The sequence below is a fragment of the Drechmeria coniospora genome, chromosome 03, assembly GCF_001625195.1.
Source record: "Drechmeria coniospora strain ARSEF 6962 chromosome 03, whole genome shotgun sequence".
Lineage (NCBI taxonomy): Eukaryota > Fungi > Ascomycota > Sordariomycetes > Hypocreales > Ophiocordycipitaceae > Drechmeria > Drechmeria coniospora.
The window spans coordinates 367,587-392,004 of record NC_054391.1 but is presented as its reverse complement, the minus strand read 5'-3'; the positions used below and the strand labels follow the sequence as shown (position 1 = coordinate 392,004).

General features: G+C 62.5%; 7 protein-coding genes and 1 pseudogene across 7 annotated transcripts; 2 read left to right on the top strand and 6 right to left on the bottom strand.

Moving 5' to 3' along the window:
- Positions 1-1,958: 1,958 nt before the first annotated feature.
- On the top strand, positions 1,959-2,618 carry DCS_05981 (uncharacterized protein; the record flags this gene model as incomplete). Its single annotated transcript, XM_040803275.1, has 2 exons — positions 1,959-2,208; positions 2,308-2,618. The coding sequence occupies 2 exons, from the start codon at positions 1,959-1,961 to the stop codon at positions 2,616-2,618; spliced, it is 561 nt and encodes a 186-aa protein (XP_040653379.1).
- Positions 2,619-3,488: 870 nt separating this feature from the next.
- On the bottom strand, positions 3,489-4,934 carry DCS_05980 (Serine/threonine-protein kinase; the record flags this gene model as incomplete). Its single annotated transcript, XM_040803274.1, has 1 exon — positions 3,489-4,934. One exon carries the CDS (start codon positions 4,932-4,934, stop codon positions 3,489-3,491), a length of 1,446 nt encoding a protein of 481 aa, XP_040653378.1.
- Positions 4,935-6,755: 1,821 nt separating this feature from the next.
- On the bottom strand, positions 6,756-8,107 carry DCS_05979 (Actin-related protein, ARP2 class; the record flags this gene model as incomplete). Its single annotated transcript, XM_040803273.1, has 2 exons — positions 6,756-8,020; positions 8,089-8,107. The coding sequence occupies 2 exons, from the start codon at positions 8,105-8,107 to the stop codon at positions 6,756-6,758; spliced, it is 1,284 nt and encodes a 427-aa protein (XP_040653377.1).
- A 1,373-nt stretch (positions 8,108-9,480) lies between these two features.
- On the bottom strand, positions 9,481-11,209 carry DCS_05978 (MFS glucose transporter; the record flags this gene model as incomplete). The annotated part of the gene is made up of 2 exons (XM_040803272.1): positions 9,481-10,923; positions 10,970-11,209. The coding sequence occupies 2 exons, from the start codon at positions 11,207-11,209 to the stop codon at positions 9,481-9,483; spliced, it is 1,683 nt and encodes a 560-aa protein (XP_040653376.1).
- A 1,861-nt stretch (positions 11,210-13,070) lies between these two features.
- Positions 13,071-13,510, bottom strand: DCS_05977 (uncharacterized protein; the record flags this gene model as incomplete). The annotated part of the gene is made up of 2 exons (XM_040803271.1): positions 13,071-13,292; positions 13,340-13,510. The coding sequence occupies 2 exons, from the start codon at positions 13,508-13,510 to the stop codon at positions 13,071-13,073; spliced, it is 393 nt and encodes a 130-aa protein (XP_040653375.1).
- A 4,081-nt stretch (positions 13,511-17,591) lies between these two features.
- On the bottom strand, positions 17,592-18,383 carry DCS_05976 (uncharacterized protein; the record flags this gene model as incomplete). The annotated part of the gene is made up of 1 exon (XM_040803270.1): positions 17,592-18,383. The coding sequence occupies one exon, from the start codon at positions 18,381-18,383 to the stop codon at positions 17,592-17,594; it is 792 nt and encodes a 263-aa protein (XP_040653374.1).
- A 1,061-nt stretch (positions 18,384-19,444) lies between these two features.
- DCS_05975 (uncharacterized protein) lies at positions 19,445-20,571 on the top strand (the record flags this gene model as incomplete). Its single annotated transcript, XM_040803269.1, has 2 exons — positions 19,445-19,746; positions 19,806-20,571. 2 exons carry the CDS (start codon positions 19,445-19,447, stop codon positions 20,569-20,571), a joined length of 1,068 nt encoding a protein of 355 aa, XP_040653373.1.
- A 105-nt stretch (positions 20,572-20,676) lies between these two features.
- DCS_05974 lies at positions 20,677-24,184 on the bottom strand (annotated as a pseudogene).
- Between the last annotated feature and the right edge of the window lie 234 nt (positions 24,185-24,418).

Below are 24,418 nucleotides of genomic sequence, written 5' to 3'. Positions count from 1 at the left end.
CTGCCTCTCTGCCTCTGTGCCTCTGTGCCTCTCTGCTTCTGTGCCTCTCTGCCTCTCTGCCAGTCTGCCTCTCTGCCTCTCTGCCAGTCTGCCTCTCTACTTCTCTGCATCTCTGCCTCTTTACTTCTCTGTCTTTCAGCCTCTCAGCCTCTCAGCCTCTCAGCCTCTCAGCCTCTCTGCCTCTCTGCCTCTCTGCCAGTCTGCCTCTCTACTTCTCTGCAACTCTGCCTCTCTGCCTCTCTGCCTCTCTGCCTCTCTGCCTCTCTGCCTCTCTGCCTCTCTGCCTCTCTGCCTCTCTGCCTCTCTGCCTCTCTGCCTCTCTGCCTCTCTGCCTCTTTACTTCTCTGTCTTTCAGCCTCTCAGCCTCTCTGCCTCTCTGCCTCTCTGCCTCTCTGCCAGTCTGCCTCTCTGCCTCTCTGCCTCTCTGCCTCTCTGCCTCTCTGCCTCTCTGCCTCTCTGCCTCTCTGCCAGTCTGCCAGTCTGCCTCTCTGCCTCTCTGCCTTTCTGCCTCTCTGCCTCTCTGCCTCTCTACTTCTCTGCCTCTCTACTTCTCTGCCTCTCTACTTCTCTGCCTCTCTACTTCTCTGCCTCTCTGTCTCCCCCGTACCCATCTGGTCTGCGCCATTCTCTTCCCTGCTGCTTGCCATCCGTCTCTCCATCGAAAGATTGCCCTTGCTCGGGCCATTAGCCCTGGAGAGCCGGTGGAAATGCGGATGTGCGGGTGTGCGAGTGTGCGCAATGTTCAGATGCCTGCGCGTGGTACAATCATGTCGAACCGAGAGCATGTCATGGCCGTCATGGACGACATGAGGCTATTCCCACTCGCGCTCCCCACCGACCGTCAGCCTCGCCTGCTCGCCCGAGGAGGGGTTGAGGCGGGGTCGAGGAGGGGTTCCGATTCAAGTCGTCGACGTCGCCCCTTTCATTTTAGCTGCTTCTAAACTTGCAGCGCCTAGATCGATGGTCAAAGTACCCCCGAGGTACCTGCCCCTGGCGTCAAGGTACCTCAGCCGCGCCTTGCTATGCGGCACTTGCCGCTTGGTGGTTCGACTGCGCAAGATGGTCGCACGGTAGGTATCCGCCTATCGCAGGGTCCGTGCGGGGTACCTCCCGAGGCGCCTCGGGTACCGACGCGGTACCTTGGCGTGGCTGGAATCTGCAGCAGGGAGAAGTCGTGTTAGAGGCATCTTGTACCTAAAACGCGCCCCTGGATTTCCCGTCTCTCCCTCTGACGCCTTCACTGACGCCCTCGCTGGCCTCCACCAATCGCAGCGGACTGGCCGCTAATTAAATCTGCCGACCGCCGTTCGTTCGAGGGCGTTTCCTGACAGAAGCATCGTCATTTATTTAATCGAACCCTCTTCCAGATCTCGATCCAGCAACGATCAACGAACGAACTCGGCCCTGAGAATAGCAGATTTTTCTTCCCCTCGCCGTCCATCATCGTACGCGGCCCCTCCGACAACCTGCACCCTAGATACCGATCCAAGGACGCGAACCGGCTGCGAGCATCAACAGACTCGCTTCCTCACCACACTCTACCCTTCCACCGCCCCGTCCTCGACGAAGCACGCGCCTGATTGTGAGTCGCCCGCTCTCTTCCCTTCCCTTGCCTCCTCTCCTACGCTCTGCTCGGAGAAGGGGTTTGTTTCTTGTCGCCCCGCTCCGTGCAGAGATTGTCTTGGCCCTCGGCGCCTGCGCAGTCGGGAGACGAGGCCACGTCCGGCGCGAGGACGTCGGAGGGCGATACCTGCGTCACCTTTTTTCTTTCCATCAAGGAGAATGCGTCGGCTGACGAGAAAGCGTGCGTCAAGTTCTCCGGTTCCGAGCCCGATCCCACAAACGCGCGCGCCGCACACCGTCACCCTCCTCGCCCTGCCCGACAGCAGCGAGACGCGCAGCGACGACGCTCACCCTCTTCCGCCCCCGGACGCAGAAACACCACCGCACACGCAGCCATGGGCGCCCACATGTCCAAGGTCATGGCCAAGATCTTCGGATCCAAGGAGATGCGGCTGCTGATGCTCGGCCTCGACGCTGCCGGCAAGACGACGATCCTGTACAAGCTCAAGCTCGGCCAGGACGTGACGACGATCCCCACCGTCGGCTTCAACGTCGAGACCGTCTCGTACAAGAACGTCAAGTTCAACGTCTGGGACGTCGGCGGCCAGGACAAGATCCGTCCCCTGTGGCGGCACTACTTTTCCGGTACGTCACCCTGCCGCGCCGAGCCTCGTCCTCGTCACCCGTCGGCCTGCCGCCGCGCCCGTCCCTCGTCGCCCCGACTGACGTTCTTCTCCTCTCCAGGCACGCAGGGTCTCATCTTCGTCATCGACTCGGCCGACCGCAACCGCATCGACGAGGCTCGCCAGGAGCTGCACCGCATCATCAACGACCGCGAGATGAAGGACAGCCTGCTGCTCGTCTTCGCCAACAAGCAGGACCTCGCCGACGCCATGAAGCCCCAGGAGGTTACCGACGCCCTGCAGCTCACCAAGCTCAAGGATAAGGTCTGGTACGTGGTCCCCAGCTGCGCCACCACGGGCGAGGGTCTGCTCGAGGGCCTCGCCTGGCTGTCCAACAACGTCAAGGCCGCGCCCGCCCAGGTCAAGAAGTGAGCATCCGCTCGTGGAGCGAACCCTATCGATCCTGTCATGTTCTGCCTCCCTCCCACCAGCTACCCCACCCCCTCCCCGGCGCCTATCCCTCCGGCTCCCTTGTCTCACCTCGTTTCACCTTACTTCACCTTACTTTATGTTTTTTCATCGTCATCACTGTCTTTTTGTTGTTATCTGAAATACCCGCGAAGACGAGAGAGCGATTCGGGGGCGGGCCGAGGCGCAGGCGGTAGACACCATCATGAGCGATTCCCGAGCCCGAGACCGTCGTGGCGGGCATGAATACGGCGTAGGCCTCCCAATGGTCAAGGGACGAGATGGGAGGGAGCACGCGGAGCGCAGGCGATGATGGACGACCATGGCCGATGCGAGCAGCAAGACTCTCGCTTCGTCTGATAACGCAGGCCGCGTGGAGACGGTCCCGATAGTAGTAGGGAGAGCAAGGAGAGACCGTCGGATGAGATGCGTCACTCGGGCATGAAATAGAACAACTGCAAGCGAGACTACAATAAAATCAATGGCCGAATATCGAACCAACACCCAACGCCTGCCTGATCAATGCCATGCTCTGCCCGTTCTCCTCCAACTCCAACGCTATACTTTTGAAGAACCATGGGCCGTACGTGCTTCCCAGACACGACCGAGTGTACCACATGCAATAAATACAGACCGCTCAATATGCGTTCGCTCGTCCAATTTGCGATCCCCTACACCGATGAGTCGTGCTGCAAGATACGATGCGTAAGAATCGAGGCTCGGAGATGTACCACGACAGCAATGCGGCGGAATGATGGGTGGCGACGAGGCAACCCCATCCAGGGGTGACGGAGCATGATTTCATTCCCAACGGCGACCGAGGGCGTCGGAAGGCTACTCCTTGACCCTTTTCGCCGGACGTAGGAGGGAGTCATCCGGGAGTCCGCTGCGCTTGGTGCCGGGCAAGCTGCTGGTGCGAATGTCGTTGTCGTCTTGGCTGACGCGACGATGGGGGTAGTCGACCTTGAGACCCTCGAAGGCGTTGGCCGAGATTCGATCGCCGGTGCTGAAGAAGGGCGACTGCAACGCCTGCGCCGCCGTGAGCCGCTTTTCCGGGTCGTATTCGAGGAGGCCGGCGAGGAGCCTGTAGCCCTCCGGACCCAGCGCCGCCGTAGCGGTGGCGGCGGCGGCGGCGGCGGCTCCGGCGGTGCCGCTCGAAGCCTTGGGGGCGGACGATGAGGCGGCGGGCGCCGTGTTGGAGATGGTGTTGTAGTACCATTTCTCGAGGTGGGAAGCGGCCGCTCCGGCGGCCGAGGAGCTCGACGTCGTCGACGACGCGTGCGGCCGGGCCTGGTGGTGGGCGTGGTGGTGGTGGTGCGGCGACTGAAGCGTGCTGAGCTGGCTGTACTCGGGCATCGAGGCGAGCAGCGGCCACTTGTCGCGGGTGGGCAGGCCCATGATGTCGACAATCTTCTGCATCTGGTTGCGCTGAAACGGCACCGTCTTCTTGCTGTCCATCTTGGCCTCCTCCCCCTTGAAGATGGGACGGAGGGAGAGGAGCTCGGCGAAGATGCAGCCGACGGCCCACATGTCGATGGCGGGCGTGTAGTGGTAGGAGCCGAGGATGAGCTCGGGGGCGCGGTACCAGATGGTGACGACGACCTTGTCGCCGCTGAAGAGCGAGTACAGCGGCTTGTCGAAGCGGCGGGCGAGGCCGAGGTCGCCGATCTTGACGGCCCCGGTCGACGTGACCATGATGTTGGCCGGCTTGAGGTCGCGGTGCAGGACCCAGCTCGAGTGCAGGTAGTGGCAGCCGTTGAGGAGCTGGAACATGATGCTCTTGACGGTCGGGGCCGGTATCGGGTGCCGCGGCTGCTGCGTGTGGTGGTGGATGATCTGGAGGAGGTCGTGCTCGGCGTAGTCGAAGACCATGTAGATGCACTTGTCCTCGAGTATCGTCTCGACGTGGTGGATGACGTTGTCGTGGTTGAGCTCGGCGCAGAGGCTCATCTCGCGGATGGCGCTCTGGGAGATGCCCGTGTACGTCGCCTGCTCGCCCTCCTTGTCGGGCTTGAACTTTTTGATGGCCACCTCGGCGCCGCCGGACGTCGGGGACGATGACGAGGAGGGCGAGGAGGACGACGACGACGACGGCTGGGGCTGCGCGCGGCTGACGGCCTTGTAGACGCGACCGTAGGTGCCACTGCTAATGAAGCCGACGATGCGGTACTTGTCCGTGACGCGGGCGCGCGGCTGGAAACCCGAGCGATCCATGCCTTCTGTGCGACGGTGAGCCGGTGACGAGTGCGACGAGAGGCCATGGCGTGCTGGGACCGGCATGGCGGACCGGCGATGCTGGCTTCGTGATTCCGGGACGAGGGATGGGATGGAGCTGGGGGTGTGCCTTACGTCATGGCTGGTGCGCCTGCGATTTGCGACGCAGAGCGAGGCGAAGAGCTGATGGCGAGGACGAGGAGGGTGATGGCGAGGATGAGGGAGGGTGAGGGCGACGAGAGGGATGGCGAGAGCGGAGAGAGGAAGGGGAAGGTTCTGCGAGGCGAACTGAGGTTGAAACTTGGATTATTCGACGGGCACGATCTAGCAGCCTCAGGTAGCAGCCTCGGGTGGCAGCCTCAGGTACCGCTTGATTACGCCAGCAAGTACCCCGTACTGGGGGTGTACATGTCAAGTACAGTACAAGTACAAGTACAGTGCCGATTGGGGGGGTGCGATCAGGCAATACCCAGTATTAATACAGCCCCAGATCCCCTTGGAACTAAGCAAGTACAGTACGTGAAAGTACACGGTACACCTAAACAGCCCATGTACTCAAAAGGTACTCCGTACTTGCTACGAATAGGACGTCGCCAGCCTGCGCCGCCACCGTGCCTGCAGAGATACAGTGCGAGCAGAGATACAGTGCGTGCAGAGATACAGTGCGTGCAGAGATACAGTGCGTGCAGAGATACAGTGCGTGCAGAGATACAGTGCGTGCAGAGATACAGTGCGTGCAGAGATAAAGTGCATGCAGCAAATGGGCGGCACGGAGTACTCGCTCAGCACGCCATGAACACAACCAGTCCGCTGTAATTACTCGGTAGCTTCCGCTGTGCTAGTGGCTCTCTGCTGGAGTAAGTTCTGAAGGATTAGCGGACCACCGGCACAAGAGGTACCTAGCAGCTTGGCACAAGTCAGGGGTTGTACGCTGTAATAGAAGATGTGTTATAGGCATGTATTGTCAGTAAGTAGACCTGTACGGAGCAGGTGTTATAGCGTTACCACACGTACTAATGCTGTACAGGGTAAGCACCCGAAGCAGCACCAACTACAGGGCAGTACGCGCTGAAGGTGCAGCGCTTGATTCCGTGCCGAGGGATTATTACATCGCCGGCTGGGACACGGTGCATGCACTGCGTACCAGACGTTCTCAAACATGAGCAGGGAATCTTCAAGACGGAGAAATCTTTCATCGCTGGCACACGGATAAACAGAGCGGCACCGTGCCGACCTGCACTTTGAGAGGATGATAAGCAAAGGCCGTTTCCCAGCGGTCGCCCACGCTCCAGTCCACTGGGGGGCACAGGCGGGTTAGCGGGACAGGGCCCACAAACGGCGCGAACCACAGCGGTGGACCTACCCTTCAGCGCTCCGTTCAGCGCTCCACGCGTGCTTGTTGTGGTGCTGGCTTCGCTGGAATGCGCCAGCTGCATCGCGACTGGCCGCCGATGCGCATGGCCGACATCTTGAGATATGTGGATTGATTGCGCGACACCGACCCCGTGCTTCCCGCTCGTGGACACGGGGAATTTCGGGTGAAAATATCGGGTGAAAAGGCTACGAACTGGTGACGGTCTCCTCGTCCTCCTCTGGGGGGGGTCAGCGCCGGCACATGGGTGCCATGGCCGCCATCGCTGGTGAGAGACAATGGCCCTCCATCATGCACGCCTAGGGACGTTGAAGGGGCACCAGGCATCGTCACGAGCGTCGTCGGCTTCCTTTTCAATTCATGAGTCTGTAGATGCCCTTGCCCGTGCCGTCTCGCCGCATCGCCGGCGCCGCATGCCTTGGATGGGTAGGTCGACGAATGGATGGGTGTATGGAGGCGTGGGTGGATCGAGGCAAGGAGGCATGGAGGAGGGCATCGGGCGCCCGGGCGGGCTCTCATCGCGGCCCCAGCTTCTCGAGCACGCGCGGGCCCTGCTCGTCCCACTCGGCCTTGGTCACCCACATGCTCTCGTTGTCGGCCATGATGTTGGCGAGGACGGCGCCGCCGAGGAAGACCATGTGCCTCCGTCGCGGCGGATCCTCTATCCGCACCTTGAACTTGGCCAGCCGCTCGGGGTTGCCCTGCAGCGCGCGCGTCAGCCACAGCTGCTTGAGCTCCTTCTCGAGCCGCGACGGCAGGCCCGGGTACATGCTGCTGCCGCCGGAGAGGACGATGGCCTTGAAGAGCGAGGCGCGGATGTCGACGTCGGCGGCCTGGATGGTGTTGAAGAGGAACTCGCCGAGGCCGGGCGACTCGCCGTCGACGAGGTGCGGCTGGAAGAGGCACTCGGGCGCCTCGAAGCGCTCGCTGCCGACGCGGATGACGCGGCCGTCGGGCAGGGTGTAGTCCTCGACGAGCACCGTCGTGTCCTCGCTGAGGCGCTTGTCGAGCTCGAGGTCGTACGAGACGTAGCAGAGCTTCTCCTTCATCTGGCGGACCGTCTCGAAGTCGGCGGTGCGGTTGAGGGCGTAGCCGCGTCGGAGCAGCAGCTTGATGAGGTTGCGCGTCACGTCGCGGCCGGCCACGTCGAGGCGCTTCGTGAGGTGGTTGAGGACGACGGACTCGTAGACGGGCACGATGTGCGTCACGCCGTCGCCCGAGTCGACGACGACGCCCGAGCTGAGGCCTGCTCGCGTCAGCCTGGGGCCGGGGCCGGGGCCGGGGCCGGGTGCCCGACCAAGACCTCGGTCTCGGTCTCGGTCTCGGTCTCGCCATCCATGGGGGGCGCGCTCACCTTGGGCGTAGAGGGCCAGGACGGCCTGGATGGCGACGTAGACGCCGCCGAAGCCGTAGCGGTCAAACATGACCTCGCACATCTGCTCGCGGTTCCGGAGCGGGTTCATGGGCGGCTCCGTCAGCAGGATCTTGCCGCCGCGCGTGTCGACCTGGAGCTTCTCGTGGAAGGTGTAGTCCCAGAGGTGCTGCATGTCGTCCCACTTCTTGACGATGCCGTTCTCCATCGGGTAGCTGATCTGGAGCATGGTGCGCGCCGCCGCCGCCTCGTCGCCGCACATGATGTCCTTGATGACCACGTCGCTCGCCGGGTCCGTCTTCTCCTCGGACCGCAGGATGGGGCGGCCGACGATGGAGGGAAACTGGTGCTCGGGGAAGTTTTGGGCCGCGTATCCGACCTTGAGGAAGCCGGTGCCGCCGTCGAGTACTGGTGTCGGTCAGCGGGCGGTCAGGGCCCCCGACCTCGCGACGGCCGCGGGGGAGAGGGCAGCGTACCAATCGGTGGAGGGCCCATGGTGGCGAGAGGTACGAGGGGAGAGGGGAGAGGGGAGATGGAAGCTGGACACTGCCGTGCGTGTTGCGGGCAGCTGGGTGGTGGTGGTGGGTGGTGATGGGACGAGCTGCAGGCGGCGGCGGTGGTGATGGGACGAGCTGCAGGCGGCGGTGGTGGTTACGGGAGCTGCAGGCGGCGGCGGCGGTGGTGATGGGAGCCGCTGGCGATGGTGGTGATGGAGGTGGTGGTGGAGGAGGAGGTGATGGAGGTGGAGGTGGTGATGGGAGCTGTCCGAGGCTGAGAGGAGACGACGATGGCGAGTACGTAAGTAAGTACAGAGTACGGCAAGTCGGTCGTCAGCACTGCCACAGCATGGTGGGGTTGGCTGTCGTCAGTGAGGAGAAGCTGTGGCACAGCAACATGTGGCGAGGTCACGTGCTTCAGCTCGTGAACGACAGCTCGGGAACGATGACGACGGCGTCCAGGGGTCATGGGTTAGGTGTGTTGGGTCGAAGCATCACGGTAATATGGAATCACATCACAGCAATACGGTGCAGCAGGCGTGCAGCGCTTCGGGCCATGACCGAGGAAATATCATGCATTATTCAGCTGCTCGACCATTGACAGATGAAGCGCGGCCACGCCAAACTACATTCAAGGACGGCAGGACGATGCATTGGCCTCCACTTGTCGCTGGATTTGGTCGACCGTCACGGCCATGCGGCGAAGATGCATCGTCCCGACTGTGGGCATTGTCCATGGGAGAGAGGCCATTTACGCGGTAGGATGACATGTTCGTTGACCATGGAAATGTCGTCGAAATTGATGCATATATTACTCCGTGCTCGGCCACCATCTCGGGCCGGGTCGAGGACGACAACGACGTCGGGGACCAGCTCCGAGTCGTCGAGGCCGAGCTCGATGCGGCCGAGGGATGCGGGCCAAAGAAAATTCCCTCCTGCGCTCGCTGCTCGCCGTCGTCGGCTTCGCTCTCTCGCAAGCGACGCTCGGTTCAAGCTCGATGGCCGACATGTTCGAAGCCAGCGTCCGAATGGTCCGCCGGCGTCGGCTCCCACAACGCGGCCGGGGCGTCGTCGGCATTCGATATCCAGCACGATCGGGCCAAGGTAAGGAAAGGGAGGGCAGGTGACAGGATCTTTGCTCCGAGCAGGCGGCGGAAACGGTACGAGGCAGGAACTTGCGTAGGGCGTGAGCGTCGCACGGCCGGATCCCGGCAAGGCTCCCCCTTCACGGGCTCCTTCACGGGGCGTCGGGCCGACGGCGCTCGGAGTCGCAGGTTCCGACTACAAACGGCAACAGGATCAGATGCGGGCGTCGGGCTCTCGAGGCGGGTGAAAATGGCACACTTGGCGGACTGGCGGAACCGGGAGGGTCTAATCGAGGCGGCGTGACCGGGCCCAGATGTCCTCCGGATCCTTCCTTCCCTTGGTCTCGGGCACGACGAGAAAGACAAAGACGGCGGAAAAGGCGGCGAGGGTGGAGAAGATGAGGTAGACGGTGCCCTGGCCGCCGAGGGCCTTGTTCAGGGCGGCGTTGACGATGGGGAAGAACTGGGCGACGAAAAAGGTGGCCGTGTAGTTGGCGGCGAGGCACCAGCTCTGGACGGCACCGACGGCCTCCTGGCCGACGAGCTCCGAGGCCAGGATGAAGGGCACGGGGCCGAGGCCGACGGCGAAGAAGGCGACGAAGAGGAGGATGGCGACGGCGGAGACGACCTTGGCGCCGAAGACGATGGAGAGGGCGAGGACGAGCGACATGACGCCCTGGCCGAGGATGGAGACGAGCAGGCACGTCTTGCGGCCGAGGCGGTCGGGCAGGGGCGCGCAGGCGACCGTCATGGCGAGGTTGACGACGGAGATGAGGATGGTCAGCAGCGCCGACGACGTCGGCAGGAGGTCGGCGAAGAGGGAGACGGAGTACATGACGACGCTGTTGATGCCGCAGAACTGCTGGGCGACCATGATGCCGACGACGACGAAGATGGCCGGGCGCGTCTGGGGGTCGCGGACGACCTGGAGGAAGCCGAGGTGGACGGGCTTCTTGAAGCGCGGCAGCGTCGGCGAGACGGGCGACAGCGGACCGTCGGTCTGGGCGAGCAGGCCCTCCTCCTCCGAGGTGACGACGGCGGCGTCCTTGGTCCAGGCGGCCACCTCTTCGTGGATGCTGACGCCGTCGCCGCGGATGAGCTGCAGCGTCCGCTTCGCCTTGGCCGCGTCGCCGTGCGTCGCCAGCCAGGCGGGGCTCTCGGGCACGACGAAGAGGGCGAGGCCTTGGCCGACGGCGATGAACATGCCGATGGCGAGGATCCAGCGCCAGGCGCCGCCGTGGCTGAGGAAGTAGCCGAGCGTCTGGGTCAGGAGGATGCCGAGGTTGATGGAGGCCTGGGTCATGGCGCCGAAGAGGCCCCTCTCGGCCGGCGGAGCGATCTCGCTGACGTAGAGGGGCACGACGACGGTCGAGGCGCCGGCGCCGAGGCCCGAGACGAAGCGGCCGAGGGACATGAGCCAGATGCTGCCGGCAAAGGTCTCGACGGCGCTGCCGAGGATGTAGAAGACGGCGGTGACGCGCATGGCGAAGAGGCGGCCGGCCCTGGAGGAGAGGGGACCGGCGGCGAGGGCGCCGACGAGGCCGCCGACGGTGAAGACGGACGAGATGGTGGCGAAGGCGGCCTCGGTCATGGAGATGCAGTCGGCCTCGGCGCGCCTCTCCCGGTCGGCCTTCATCCTCGTCGTCCGGAGCCACTCGCCGACGCGGATGATGGTCGGGATGGCCTTTTTGCGGCAGGTGATGACATCCTGGGGCGCGTTGAGCTCGGCCTGAGGGGGGGGGAGGGGTCAGCCGTGTGGACGTCGGGGAGGACACGGGCCAGGAGAGGATGGGCGAGGAGAGGGTAGGCGAGGAGAGGATGGGCGAGGAGAGGGTAGGCGAGGAGAGGATGGGCGAGGAGAGGGTAGGCGAGGAGAGGATGGGCGAGGAGAGGAGAGGAGAATCACTTGCCAGATGGTAGCCAAACTGCAGAGAGCCGAGGGTGGCGATGGCCATGAGCAGGAGGAGGTGCATGGTGACACCGCGCATATGCTGCCGCGACCAGAGGGCGTCCATGGTGACGGGCGTACGATGGATCCGGGCCGCTCGATGGACAGACTCGAGGAGAGCGGAGGGGAGGAGAGTGGGAGGAGAGGCAGAGGCGAGGAGATGGCGGTAAAAGGTTCCGAGATGGAGGTGCAGGTTCCGACAAACGGCCAGTGGCAGGGGAGGGGAGGGATTGCCAACAGGTGGCATCCGGAAGCGGCATAACTTGCCTTCGTTGCGGGGGGGGGGGCGAACAAGCTGATGGTCTGCGGCCTACAGCGGGGGGGACGAGAGGGATGGCCGCTGATCCTCCCTGCCACGGGCGCCCTGGCTCTCCCTGGCCGCCTCCCTGGCGCTCCCTACAGGTCCCAGATGCCACCTGAGGCGCCCCGGGGCTCCCTGTAAGACGCCCTTCGTCTCGCCCCCACAGCGGCATTAGCGCGTCCGACTGCTGATCCAGCCGTCGATCTACCCCAGGCTGGCGCACGGTAATATTACAGGGCCGCTCCACCACGGCCGTCATCGTGGGTCGCGCACCACGGGTGTCGAGGTAAGTACATGTACTGGGCGTGGCCGACTTGTACTTGCTGTGGCTGAACTGTACTTGGCGTGGCTGAACTGTACTTGCTGTGGCTGACCTGTACTGTGTTGGCGCACCATCTGCGCCGACGAGCAGCGCCTTTGTGTCCATGGAGCAAGTACCGCTACTTGCCGAGAATTGCAGAGTTTCGAGCATCACACTGCACAGCGCCGAGTGCTTGTACATACAACTACTCGCAAGTAGCCGCTCGCGTGTGACAGGTACATGTACGGCGCACCATGACGGTGCCACCTCGGTAATTACTGCAGGGCGGGTATAGGGAGTCCATCATTATCAACAAGGAATTTCCAAGTCGCCAGCACAACACCGTCCGGCCTCCGAGGAACGTGCTGACAACTCGCATCGCTTACGGGAGTGGGATGGGCACGAAAATGAAGGGTGAGGACTAGCACGGTGTCGAGTCGGTACGCGCGCAATCCAGTGCGCTTGTTGTGGTGGTGATGACGTGTCGTCGTGTCGGCGAGCGTGTCGCTCGGATATGGGACAGGGGACGACGCGTCGACGCAATTTCGCACGCATTACAGCAGGCGACCGCCAAGATATCCTGCGATGCTCTGCCGGCCCGCGCGTGCATCTCCTCGAGACATCTGCGCAGCGAGTGGATGAAGAGATGAGAGGGCAATCGAGTCGTCGCAGCGTGCCATGACGGGCGCCGACCTTGGGCGTCTGAGCAGCGCCGCGAACACCTAGAGGAGTCTGCGGATGCCTGAGGGATTCGGCATATGCCTAGAGGATTCAGCGGACGCCTAGGGGATTCAGCGGACGCCTAGAGGACTCAGCGGACGCCTAGGGGACTCGGCGGACGCCTAGGGCATTCAGCGGACGCCAAGGGGATTCCGAGGATACCTAGGGCATTCGGCGGACGTCTAGGGGATTCAGCGTACAATCCGCACCACGTGCGTCGAGTTGACCGCCGTGCAATGACGACTCCGTACTGCGGTGGCGTACTCGAGCTGGATTGCGTGTAACATTGCATACTGCGCTCTGCGGTCCTCGTGCCGAAGTAGCGCTCGTTGATGGATAGACGCGGGAACGCGAGGTTAGCACCAGGTGCTGGCCCGAACGGGAGGCGGCGAGACGTTATGCGAATACATGCTGCTGGCAGCCGCTTGGCGACAAAATGCTAGTAGCACACAAACACTAGCAAGTGCGTGCTGGTCAGACGTGCTCGCAAACGACGGCGGGGAACTCCACTTTACCGGCCATGGTTCCATGCCATTGCCATTCCTCAACCGATATCCACGTGGTCGTAATAATGTCGTGCATGCACTTCAATGAACCGAGTTGCAATTAATGGGCGCCGCGCCGCTTGACGCTGCAAAGGCCGCTCGTCGACAGCATTCTCATGCCCGCCAGTCCTCGTTCGAGCGGGCCTGGCAGATGCCTTGTGGGGCCGCGATTCGAGCGGATCCGGTCCGGCGGTGCCTCGAGGGACCGGATGCCGCCCGGCCCCACCACGGAGGTCGCGAGCCGACAAGTCCGCTGCCCATTGACCGAGGCCGAACGGCGCATCTGTACAGCATAGTGCCGCGCGATGAAGGGGTAGAACAGCGCGATACCGTGTGCTTTCTGTCCAGCAGCTGCGCCGTGATTTCGTCGGCATGCCTCGACGGCATCATCTCCCCATCGATGAGCGACGTTGCGAACTCGCCCAAGGTGACGACGGGCCGTCGAGCGGTGAACCGTATCGTCGGCAATTCGACGTCATCATCCGTTGACGCGGCAGCCATGGACGACGCTCAGATGGAGACCTGTCTTTATGAGACAGCTTCGGCGCCGTTGGATCCCCCTCGTCCATGGGCCTCGCGGCGGCTACGACGGGTAATACCTGCTGGATATCCATATATAGAACGGCTCGCGGTTGCTTGCCGTCCGCCCCATGCGGGGGCAACGTCTGCGGAGCGCCGATGGAAAACAAAACAAGCCGGTGCGCGTGTTCCGTAACAATGCACGCGCACGAGGAACATTCTTGAAACATCAAGCCTCTTGACCGAGTTGACCTTGCAGCCAATGCAACCGTTGGACGCGTGGCTGTTGCGACGACGCCCATGGCGCCTCTAAACCCTGCGCCGTGGCGGATGCGGACGACGACTCTTATCAGTCTGTTCCAATTAGCACAGCGAGCGGACGGAAACGGCAAACCGGCAGGCCTCGCTCGAGTGCATTAAAAGTCGGTAAAATCGACGAGTCATGCGCGCATTCCTCGCCGACGTCGCTGCATCGATTCCATCTATGGCATCAACACGACGCGAAGGCGACGATATGCGCAGCAGCAGAGAGGAAAAGAAGACGTCGGGCGGCCAAAAACAGGACGGCCGAGAAAATGCTTCGGTGAATATAATGACAGTATCATGAGCAAGGCCACATGGTGAACTCGATAGGTGCCGTCATGTTGGTCACATCTTGTAACGCGAATGCAGAGTCGTCGGGCCCAAGTGCTAGCCATGCCATGTGAGCATCAATAGACGGACGAAGCCAGGGTGCAGCAGCCAACAGACAAATCAATGTAGTGCCGATAGACCCCAACCCGGCAACAGTACGGGAGGATCAGGCTCGTGACCAAGACAACCGTTGAATGATAATAGGAGCATCGAGCGACAGCATATTCATTCGAGTACAGGGTAGGTGTTGATGAAGTACTCTAGACGGAAGGAGGAGAAGGGACGGCTCACGAGGGAAAGGGAAGAGGACAAATGCACTGCGTACGACGATCAAGAATCGCGGCAAAAAAAAAAATTGATGTATCGAGGCCACAAGAATGAGCGCTGCCACGAGTCACCGTTAGAACAATACCCAAGGACGCCAACGTGTAGATGGGGTGCCGCGAGAAAAAGACAGGTTTTGGACGGAGAGCTACAGGGTAGGCCAGCTCCTCGCCACTTCACGGCAGAGGGCCTGACGCCCATCGACGCGCACCGCGGGGAAGGGGAAATAGACACTCGTCTTTACCCTCCAGTGCCCTGCCAAGAGGCCCTCGTCTTCACCACCAGTGTACGGCCATGGCGATGGCGACCTTGCATGGCCCCCCCCAGTCGACGTCGAAAAAACGGCTCGTGAGCAGTATTCTGGGCGGCGCCGTAAACAAACAAGGACCGCATCGTCACAAACCCAGAGGCTAGGCGAAATGACAGTCGACGGAGACTCTCAACACCACCGCCGCCCGACATGATCAGTAATTAACCCATCATCATGGCCGTTGGCGAATGCCTCGCCGGTAGAGGCACTCATGTCGGGCTTCGTGCACATGATCTTCCGCACAAATGGGCGAAATGCGAGGTATTTTGCGCGGCCGTCGTGTGAGTGGACCGTTCGAGGACTGGTTTCCTCCCTTCAAGCCACCAATTCGCCGAGGCGGCCGGAATGCTGCCATGCAAGGCGAAACAGCTGCGAGTGCATGTGCACCGGGGGGATGGGTGCGACCCAGGACGCCAGACGCCCGTCGGAGAAATGAGCTGCGGGAGCAGGCCTGGGCAGCCACCACCATGGATGGAGGTGCACAGATTGGAAGACATTGTTCCGACTCCCTCGACCAGCCAGCCACGGCCGGCGTCGCTTCTTGGTGGAATTCAAGCATCCGCGACCCAAACGGGCATTGCACTCTTGTTGCCGCATGAGACCTTCCATGGCCGCGAGAGGGCAGCCGGAACGGAAGACTCACCTGCCAGACATGCCGCGACCATGTTCCATCCTTTTCGTCCGCGTCGCCGCTTCATCCGGACCACAAGACGGCCACCCCAGCCTTGGAGGGTCACTGTCGCTCCGAGCAACCTTGATCGTGTCTGGGCTGCGCTGCCATCGGTTTCTTCCTCCGTCATGCCTTGATAGGCCGCCCAGGCCCAAGAAGGGGGCGTTGCGCGGTCGCCCGAGGAGTCCAGGCTGGTTGGGCATCATGGTCATGGCCGGCGTCGCTTCGACTGTCAGATGTCACTTTGTTCATGGCCGTGACGACGGCGGCGGAAATTAACTCGCACTGCAACGTGCCGGTAGATGTGACCGAATTGTTTCGCGCCGCACCTCGAGGCCGAGGGGAGAGGAGCGGGATGCCCAAACAGGTCGTCCACGACGCTGCGTTTAGGTGTGGTGAAACGTCCACCCAAGGATGGCGGCAACGACAGGGATGTGCATTTCGAGTAGAGCAGAGCACACAATCTCTGACGAATAGGACGTCCAACCAAGGCGGCGAGAGGACAAGAGCAAATTCTGGCGAGCGTCGTGGACACGCGTGTACCCTATATCGAGAGTAACTTGACCCGTCGTCGGCACCACTTGGGGGTAAGGATAAATTGTGGTTCCAAACTGGACGATACTCACTCACATGGCGACCATTCTTCCCATCAACATGCCACATATCCATCCGTGCCGTGCATATGGGCTACACTACGGGGCCGAGGTAAAGGAAGGCATCGAGAAGACAGATGTGATTGTGTGCCATATGACGTAGGGCCATGCAGGAAAAGTCGCTCTCGCACCGATGGCAGCACGCTGCTTCGCAGGCACGGCACAGAGGAAACGGTGGAGATTCGACGACGAGCAGGGGTGGCAGAGGTTGAAAGGGTCCACGACCATCCTCTCTCGCCCTTGACATGTGCCATGTGCCTGCGAAGGAAGGCTGTTGGTCCTCCCGGGGATGGCCTGAGCAAGAGGCGGCCGAGGAGGAGAGCAACGCATCGGGCCCGCAGGCAAGGCCATGGAAGTCGCTCGAGGAGCCGTCGAGGGAGCCGTCGAGGGAGCCGTCGAGGGAAGCCGCGTCGATTGTTGGCGAGCGTTTTGTCGTCCGTTTCCCGCCTCGGTCGACTGGCAGGCAATATTGCCACCTTGTGTTGGGAGGGAGAGGCGGTCGGCGTATCTTGACAGACGTGGTAGGGGGACGTGGTAGGGGGCCAGACGGGGGGGGAGGGGTGGGGGGGAGGCAAAAATGCAGTAGTAATCATTGATAGTCTTACCAATACCGGGTAGACTTGCAACTAATACTGCAATATGCCGTACACGTAATACATCCTAGTCAGGTACCTGTACTTGGTCATGTCAAACTCTCATCCGAGACACACGCAGGACAGACGGTTGTCAGGACAGGCTGAGAGCACAAGTACCTGCCGCCTAGGTACCTGCGAGCGGTGTCGTATCTGCGAGTGAGCCGGTGTACATGTGTGAGCGGTACGTGTGCGCAGCAATACGGTGCCGTCAGGTCGAGGTATGAGGTACTGTGCATGCAAGCTTGGTGCGCCGAGCCGACCGTGTACTTGGGGCCCATGTATCCTACGGTAGGTATGAGTACTTGCTTGTAGTTATACCGAGTACGTCGAGGGAGTACTCCATACGGAGTAGTGCCTTCGATATCGCCAGGTCTGGACTAGCGGCTGGTCTTGGGTTGGACGAGCGCCTCCCCCACGGCAAGCGTCAGGCACGGTCTGGGTGGCACATTCCTCTCTCGAATCACCAGGCATGTGCCCTAAAAGGGGAGGCGCGGCCGGCCGACGAGGTGAGACGGATCAAGTGGTCAGAATTTTCTTCATTGCATGCCTCGGAGGGGAATGGCGCAACGGCGGGACGAGGTGTGAGGGACGACATCGTCCATCGAGTACCGTCGAGGAGAAAGTCATGCATCCCATGGCCGACCGGGGAGGCTGGAATTCCGACGGCAGCCGACGAGGACGACGGCCAGACGACGACCAGACGATGACCTGACAACTGCGAGCACATACTGTAGACGGGACGCCGGCCACGCCCCCCACCCCTCCGGGATGGAACTGCGCAGGGTCTGCCTGGGAGTCACAGGGGCGAGTGTTCACATCGTCACCGTGTCGATTGCATCTACGATGCCGACGATGATCTTGTTTCAGACGCCAGCGCGCCCGTCCGAATTGTCTTTGGCTCGCTTGACAGCAAGGCACGCTCGTCGAAGGGGAATGGCCGTGGGAGTCGTGACGGTGTCGCCGTAGGCCAGGAGAAACACGAGCACCTGCATGCTGTGATGCCCGGCGCTCGGTGCAACGGTGGGCGGTGCCTCGCTCGGCCAAATTGCGACACATCGACTCTTATCTCGTCGACGTTTGCGCCCCCCCATCGGCCAGCGTATGGAGCGGAGCGGAGCGGCGGGCCCCGGAGAGGCCCATCGGCATGTGTCGGCGGTGCACGACGGCATGCCTGGACGAGAATCACGGCTCGAGCTGCGGGCAGGACGACGTGTGGTGGGTGCAGTGCTCGCCGAAACGCTTGTGCCCATGCTCGTCTTGACGACGAGGGGAGCACGCGGAGCTGTCCACCACGACGAGGCGGTGGGGGCACCGCCCCTGCCAAGAAGTGTGGTTGCCGCCGTCCGTCGTGTTGGCTAGGGACTGGCGACGAGGAGTGGATGGTGGTCCTGGTCGTGGTGGAGCAGGGGAGGAGGAGACCTGGTAGCGGCAGTGCGGTAATGGCAAGGGACGTGGTGGCGGCCATGGTGGAGGTGGTGGCCATGGTGGTGGTGGCCATGGTGGTGGTGGCCATGGTGGTGGTGGCCATGGTGGTGGTGGCCATGGTGGTGATGGCCATGGTGGTGATGCCCATGGTGGTGGTGGCCATGGGGATGGTGGCCATGGGGGTGGAGGAGGTGCTGGCGGTCATGGTAATTAGCCGTGGTAATGGTGGTGGTGATGGTAGCAGCAGTGGCCATGGTGGTGGTGATGGTGGCAGCAGTGGCCATGGTGGTGGCGATGGCGATGGCGGACGAGTAGCCTATCCCTGCCTCCCTCCTTATTGTTACCCCCTTTAGCTGCCCAAGGCTAATCTAGTTTGACCCTAGCGCGCGGTAGTCCCTTCGGCGAACCAAGTGGTGCCGGTACAGGCGCAGGTACAAGCGCAGGTACAAGCGCGAGTGCAAGCGCAGGCACAAGCGCCGGTCCAGGGGCAGGTACCGAAGCAGGTGCGGTGCAGGTACACCAGGCCGACGTCGTACATGACGCATCATCACATCGATTTCGCGTTCCTCAATCATTCTTCGTTGGAAACGCTACCCACACGGCTAGGTAAGAAGAAGCCTAGACAGACAGGCCGTCTCACTGACAACAATCGCCAGTCGCGTCTCGCCCACGACCTACTGCCACTAGTCGTCCAGCGTCGGTGCTGCCCTGACACAAGGGTTCGGTCGCCAACCCGAATCTCCGTCCAGCCTCTACCTCGCGGTGGTCGGCCAGAGAGCCGTCCACCCGTCGTCCGTGGCACCGGGGACGAGTTTCATCACGACTGGTCGTCTCCCGCAAGTCCTCGTCCGCGTCGGCCGAAGCACAAGGTGCCATACGATCTGCTCCTGCGGCCCTGGGCACGAGTCTCCCTGTCGACGGACCATCGATGTCATGTCTGCCACGGAACGACAGTCAGCGTGTCCTGTCCGCCCATCGCTCTCGTCGACGGCGAGACCCACCCCCACCGGCGTTAGTGTCCCGTCCGCTGGAGGAGGAGGAACATGGGTGGCCCGAGGGAGACATTTGGCATGCAGAAGAGGAATTCAGCCAAGGCTGACCCTAACGTGATATGCCGCATTCCGAGAGCCGGCCAGGCCTGCTCGAGCCTGCAGAGACGCGACCCGGAGGATATATACCGGTCCGCACGGACGCCAGCCTCGCACGGATTCTGGACCTCTTCTGGTTCTCGCATAGCCCCTGCGTGAACAACCACTGCCAACCAGCATGAGTGGAGCAAAGTTCATCCTCGGTACATGGCTGGCCGCCGGCTTCGGCCTGCAGGCCCACGCCGGCCGGCCTGACCATCAGATCGAGTGCCCGGTGCATCCCGTCGAGATACTCGACTGTCCGGAGCCTCCGGTGCACGTCATCATCTGCCATCAGCCAGCGGTGCTGAGCACCGTCGTTGAAAAGGAAACGACGCTCTACATTGGCGGCAAGACCATTGTCGTCGACAAATGCCCGACCACCATCATCACCGAAGTCACGCTGACGGAAACGTCGACCAAGTACTTTACCAAGACAATGTGAGAAATCGAATCATTGACGTTTGCGAGAGACCGTCTAATCAACCGCCGCGTCACAGGATAGGAGGAAACACCACCGAGTTCGAGACGACGACCACGAGCATCACCGGTCGTTCCACGGGCACGCAGGGGGGCAGCATCACCGGTCGAACCCGATCTTCCACCACCGGCGTGTCGTCGACCGGAACGCAAGGCGGAACCATTACTCGCAGAACATCGTCCAGCACCGGCACGCAAGGAGGCACCATCACCGAGAGAACGACGACACGTTCATCTGGCACCGCAGGAGCGTCCACCGGCACAGGAGGAGGCACCATCACCCAACGAACGACGACGCGTGCTTCTAGCTCTGCTGGCTCGTCCACCGGCACGGGAGGTGGCACCATAACCCAGCGGACGACAACCGGTGCCTCCAGCTCCGTCGGCTCGTCCACCGGCACGGGAGGTGGTACCATTACACAGCGATCAACAACCAGTGCGTCGAGCTCTGCAGGATCCTCCACGAGAACAGGGGGAGGCACCATCACGCAACGAACCACCACCGGTGCGTCAAGCTCCATTGCGTCATCCACCGGCACGGGCGGTGGCACCATAACCCAGCGGACGACAACCGGTGCCTCCAGCTCCGTCGGCTCGTCCACCGGCACGGGAGGTGGTACGATTACACAGCGATCAACAACCAGTGTGTCGAGCTCTGCAGGATCCTCCACGGGAACAGGGGGAGGCACCATCACGCAACGAACCACCACCGGTGCGTCAAGCTCCATTGCGTCATCCACCGGCACGGGCGGAGGCACCATCACTCAGCGAACAACAGGTACGTGAAGCAGATGAGGCGCTGGCGTTGGGCGGAAGGTGTTGATGAGAGTCGACACGTCGGCCGAAACGCTGCGCCGCATTATCATCAAAATCAAGTCAAGCAAACCGAGACTAACGTGATGGACGAGCAGCAACGTCAGGCGCTACAACCGCTTCCTCCGGTGCCACGTCGGCCACGACCAGCGCGGCTTCTACGACCGGAGCTTCCACCAGCGCGGGCTCGACGACGGGAGCATCCACCAGTGCCGGAGCCTCTACGAGCCGTGCCACGACGTCTGCAGCCTCGACGAGCGCCGCATCCAGCAGCGCGGCCTCGACTTCCGGTGCATCCACTAGTGCCGGCGCATCAACATCAGCTGCGTCGACAAGCGGAGCGTCCACCACGGCCGCGTCCACCAGTGCCGGAGTATCTACCTCGGCTGCCACGACGAGTGCTGCCTCGACCAGCGGCGCTTCGACAAGCGTCGCGTCTACGTCTGCTGCGTCGACGACGGCCGCTTCAACAAGTGCTGGTCTGTCAACCACGGCGGCATCCAGCAGCGCCGCATCGACGTCTGGCGCCTCTACGAGTGCGCCGACGACGGCGGCTTCGACAAGTGCCGGTCTGTCTACCACGGCGGCTTCGACGAGCGCCGCATCGACCTCTGCTGCGTCCACGAGTGCCGCATCAACATCTGGCGCGTCTACAAGTGCCGCATCGACGTCTGTCGCGTCCACGAGTGCTGCTTCGACTACGGCCGCCTCTACCAGTGCCGGGCTGTCTACGACCGCGGCATCGACAAGCGCGGCCTCCACGAGCGGTGCCTCGACGAGCGCCGCGTCGACCTCGGCGGCATCGACTTCGGGTGCATCAACGAGCGCAGCTTCCACCACTGCTGCTTCAACAATTGCAGGCACAACAACGGCGGCCTCTACGAGCGCTGCCTCCACCTCTGGAGCGTCGACCAGTGCTGCCTCGACCAGCGGTGCCACGACGAGCGCAGCGTCCACGTCTGCCGCGTCCACCAGCGCTGGCACGACGACAGCAGCCTCGACCAGCGCGGCCTCCACGTCAGCAGCTTCCACCAGTGCGGCGTCCACATCTGGCGCGTCTACAAGTGCTGCATCCACCTCTGGAGCTTCCACGAGCGCTGCTTCTACGAGCGCCGCCTCGACCAGTGCCGCCTCAACCTCTGGTGCCTCGACAAGTGCTGCGTCCACGACGGCGGCATCCACAAGTGCTGGCGCCTCCACGGCTGCTTCGACGAGTGCTGCGTCAACCAGTGCGGCATCCACAAGTGCCGCGTCCACTTCTGCAGCATCGACCAGCGGTGCTTCTACGAGCGCAGCGTCTACCACAGCCGCATCCTCGAGTGCTGGTACGACAACGGCCGCCTCCAGCAGTGCCGCATCTACGACTGCTGCTACGACGAGCGCTGCCACCACGTCAGCTGCTTCAACCAGTGCCGCATCTACGACTGCTGCTACGACGAGCGCTGCCACCACATCGGCTGCTTCAACCAGTGCCGCCTCTACATCTGCAGCCTCGACCAGCGCCGCTTCTACGTCAGCAGCCTCGACCAGCGCAGCTTCTACGTCAGCAGCCTCGACCAGCGCCGCCTCTACGTCTGCAGCATCGACCAGCGCTGCCTCGACTTCTGCTGCGTCTACCTCGGCCGCCTCTACCTCGGCTGCCTCTTCCTCGGCCGCCTCTACGTCAGCCGCCTCGACCAGCGCCGCTTCTACCACGGCCGCCTCCACGTCAGCAGCCTCGACGAGTGCTGCCTCTACCAGCGCAGCATCCACATCGGCTGCGTCTACGAGCGCCGCTTCGACGTCGGCAGCCTCCTCCAGCGCTGCGTCGACGACTGCTGCGTCAACAAGCGCTGCGTCCACGTCAGCGGCCTCTACCAGCGCCGCCACGACGTCGGCTGCCTCGACTTCGGCTGCTTCTACCAGCGCTGCCTCTACCAGCGCCGCATCCACTTCTGCAGCCTCCACATCCGCTGCTTCAACCAGCGCCGCCTCGACCACTGCTGCTTCTACGAGCGCCGCCTCGACCACTGCAGCTTCCACCAGCGCTGCATCAACAACGGCGGCTTCGACAAGCGCTGGTACGACCACGGCGGCCTCGACGAGCGCCGCCTCCACCAGTGCTGCCTCGACCACAGCCGCGTCAACGAGCGCAGCAACAACTTCAGGAGCCACTACGAGCGCAGCTACGACGACCGGCGCTTCGACCAGTGCAGCGTCGACGAGCGCTGCCTCCACAACGGAAGCCTCCACAACCGCGGCGTCAACTACGGGTGTGTCCACCAGCGCAGCGTCGACGACCGGAGTCTCGACAAGCGCATCCACCACGGGAGCCACGACGAGTGCTGCGTCGACGACTGGCGCTACCACCACGGCAGCGACGACGACCGGTGAGACGACGACTGCCGCCACTACGTCTGCCGATACCACGACTGCAGCGACGACGTCTGCGGCCACGACGACGGCAGCGACGACGACGGCAGCGACGACATCCGCAGACACAACGACAGCAGCGACCACCACCGCCGAGACAACGACGGCAGCCACTACATCCGCCGGCACGACGACAGCGGCGACCACCACTGGTGATACGACAACGGCTGCTACTACGACCGGTGACACAACGACGGCTGCTACCACGACTGCTGATACAACGACGGCAGCTACGACGACTGCGGACACTACGACGGCGGCCACGACGACTGCGGACACGACGACGGCTGCTACCACGACTGCTGATACAACGACGGCAGCTACGACAACTGCGGACACTACGACGGCGGCCACGACGACTGGTGACACGACAACGGCTGCCACGACGACTGGTGACACGACGACGGCTGCTACCACGACCGGTGACACAACGACGGCTGCTACCACGACTGCCGACACGACGACGGCTGCTACCACGACTGCTGATACAACGACGGCAGCTACGACAACTGCGGACACTACGACGGCGGCCACGACGACTGGTGATACAACAACGGCTGCTACTACAACGGCTGACACCACGACTGGTGATACTACTACCGCGGCGACAACGACGGCCGACACGACGACTGCCGACACAACCACTGCGGCGACGACGACTGCCGACACGACGACTGCCGACACGACAACAGCAGCCACGACGACGGCGGATACAACGACTGTTGATACGACGACTGCTGATACGACAACGGCAGTGACCACGACGGCGGACACGACGACTGCCGACACGACGACGGCAGCGACCACAACGGCCGATACAACTACTGCGGATACGACGACGGCAGCGACCACTACCGCCGATACGACCACCGTGGACACGACCACTGCCGAAACGACAACGGCGGTGACCACGACAGCCGACACGACGACCAGCACCACGGCAACGCCTACCATTGAGCCAGCGTGTGTAGAAGCCCTGCCTCAAGAATGTACTGACCTCATTGGCGTTGATGGACTCCCCCTCACGCTCGCCATTGGTGGTTGTACTACGGCACTTGGCCTCTTCGCCTTGGACATCGATGTGATTCTCTGCCTCACAGTCACCGTCCTGTCTGTCGGAGCTGATGTCGTCACATGCCTCGACGCCACGCTCGCCACCGATTGCATCACGGCGCTGCCGCAAACATGCTTAGACATGACCGGCCTAGTCGGCGCCCTGCTGTCGGCGCAGGTAGCCCTTTGCACGGCCGATCTCGGCCCGCTGGCGGTCGGCGCCGCCTTGACTTGTCTGACGACCGGGACGGACGGTGACGGCATCATAGCCTGCCTGAACGCGGAACTATTCTGAACATGATTGCTTGCTAAGACTTGCTGATATTTCAGTTTACACGGCCGGCCAGGGTGAAAC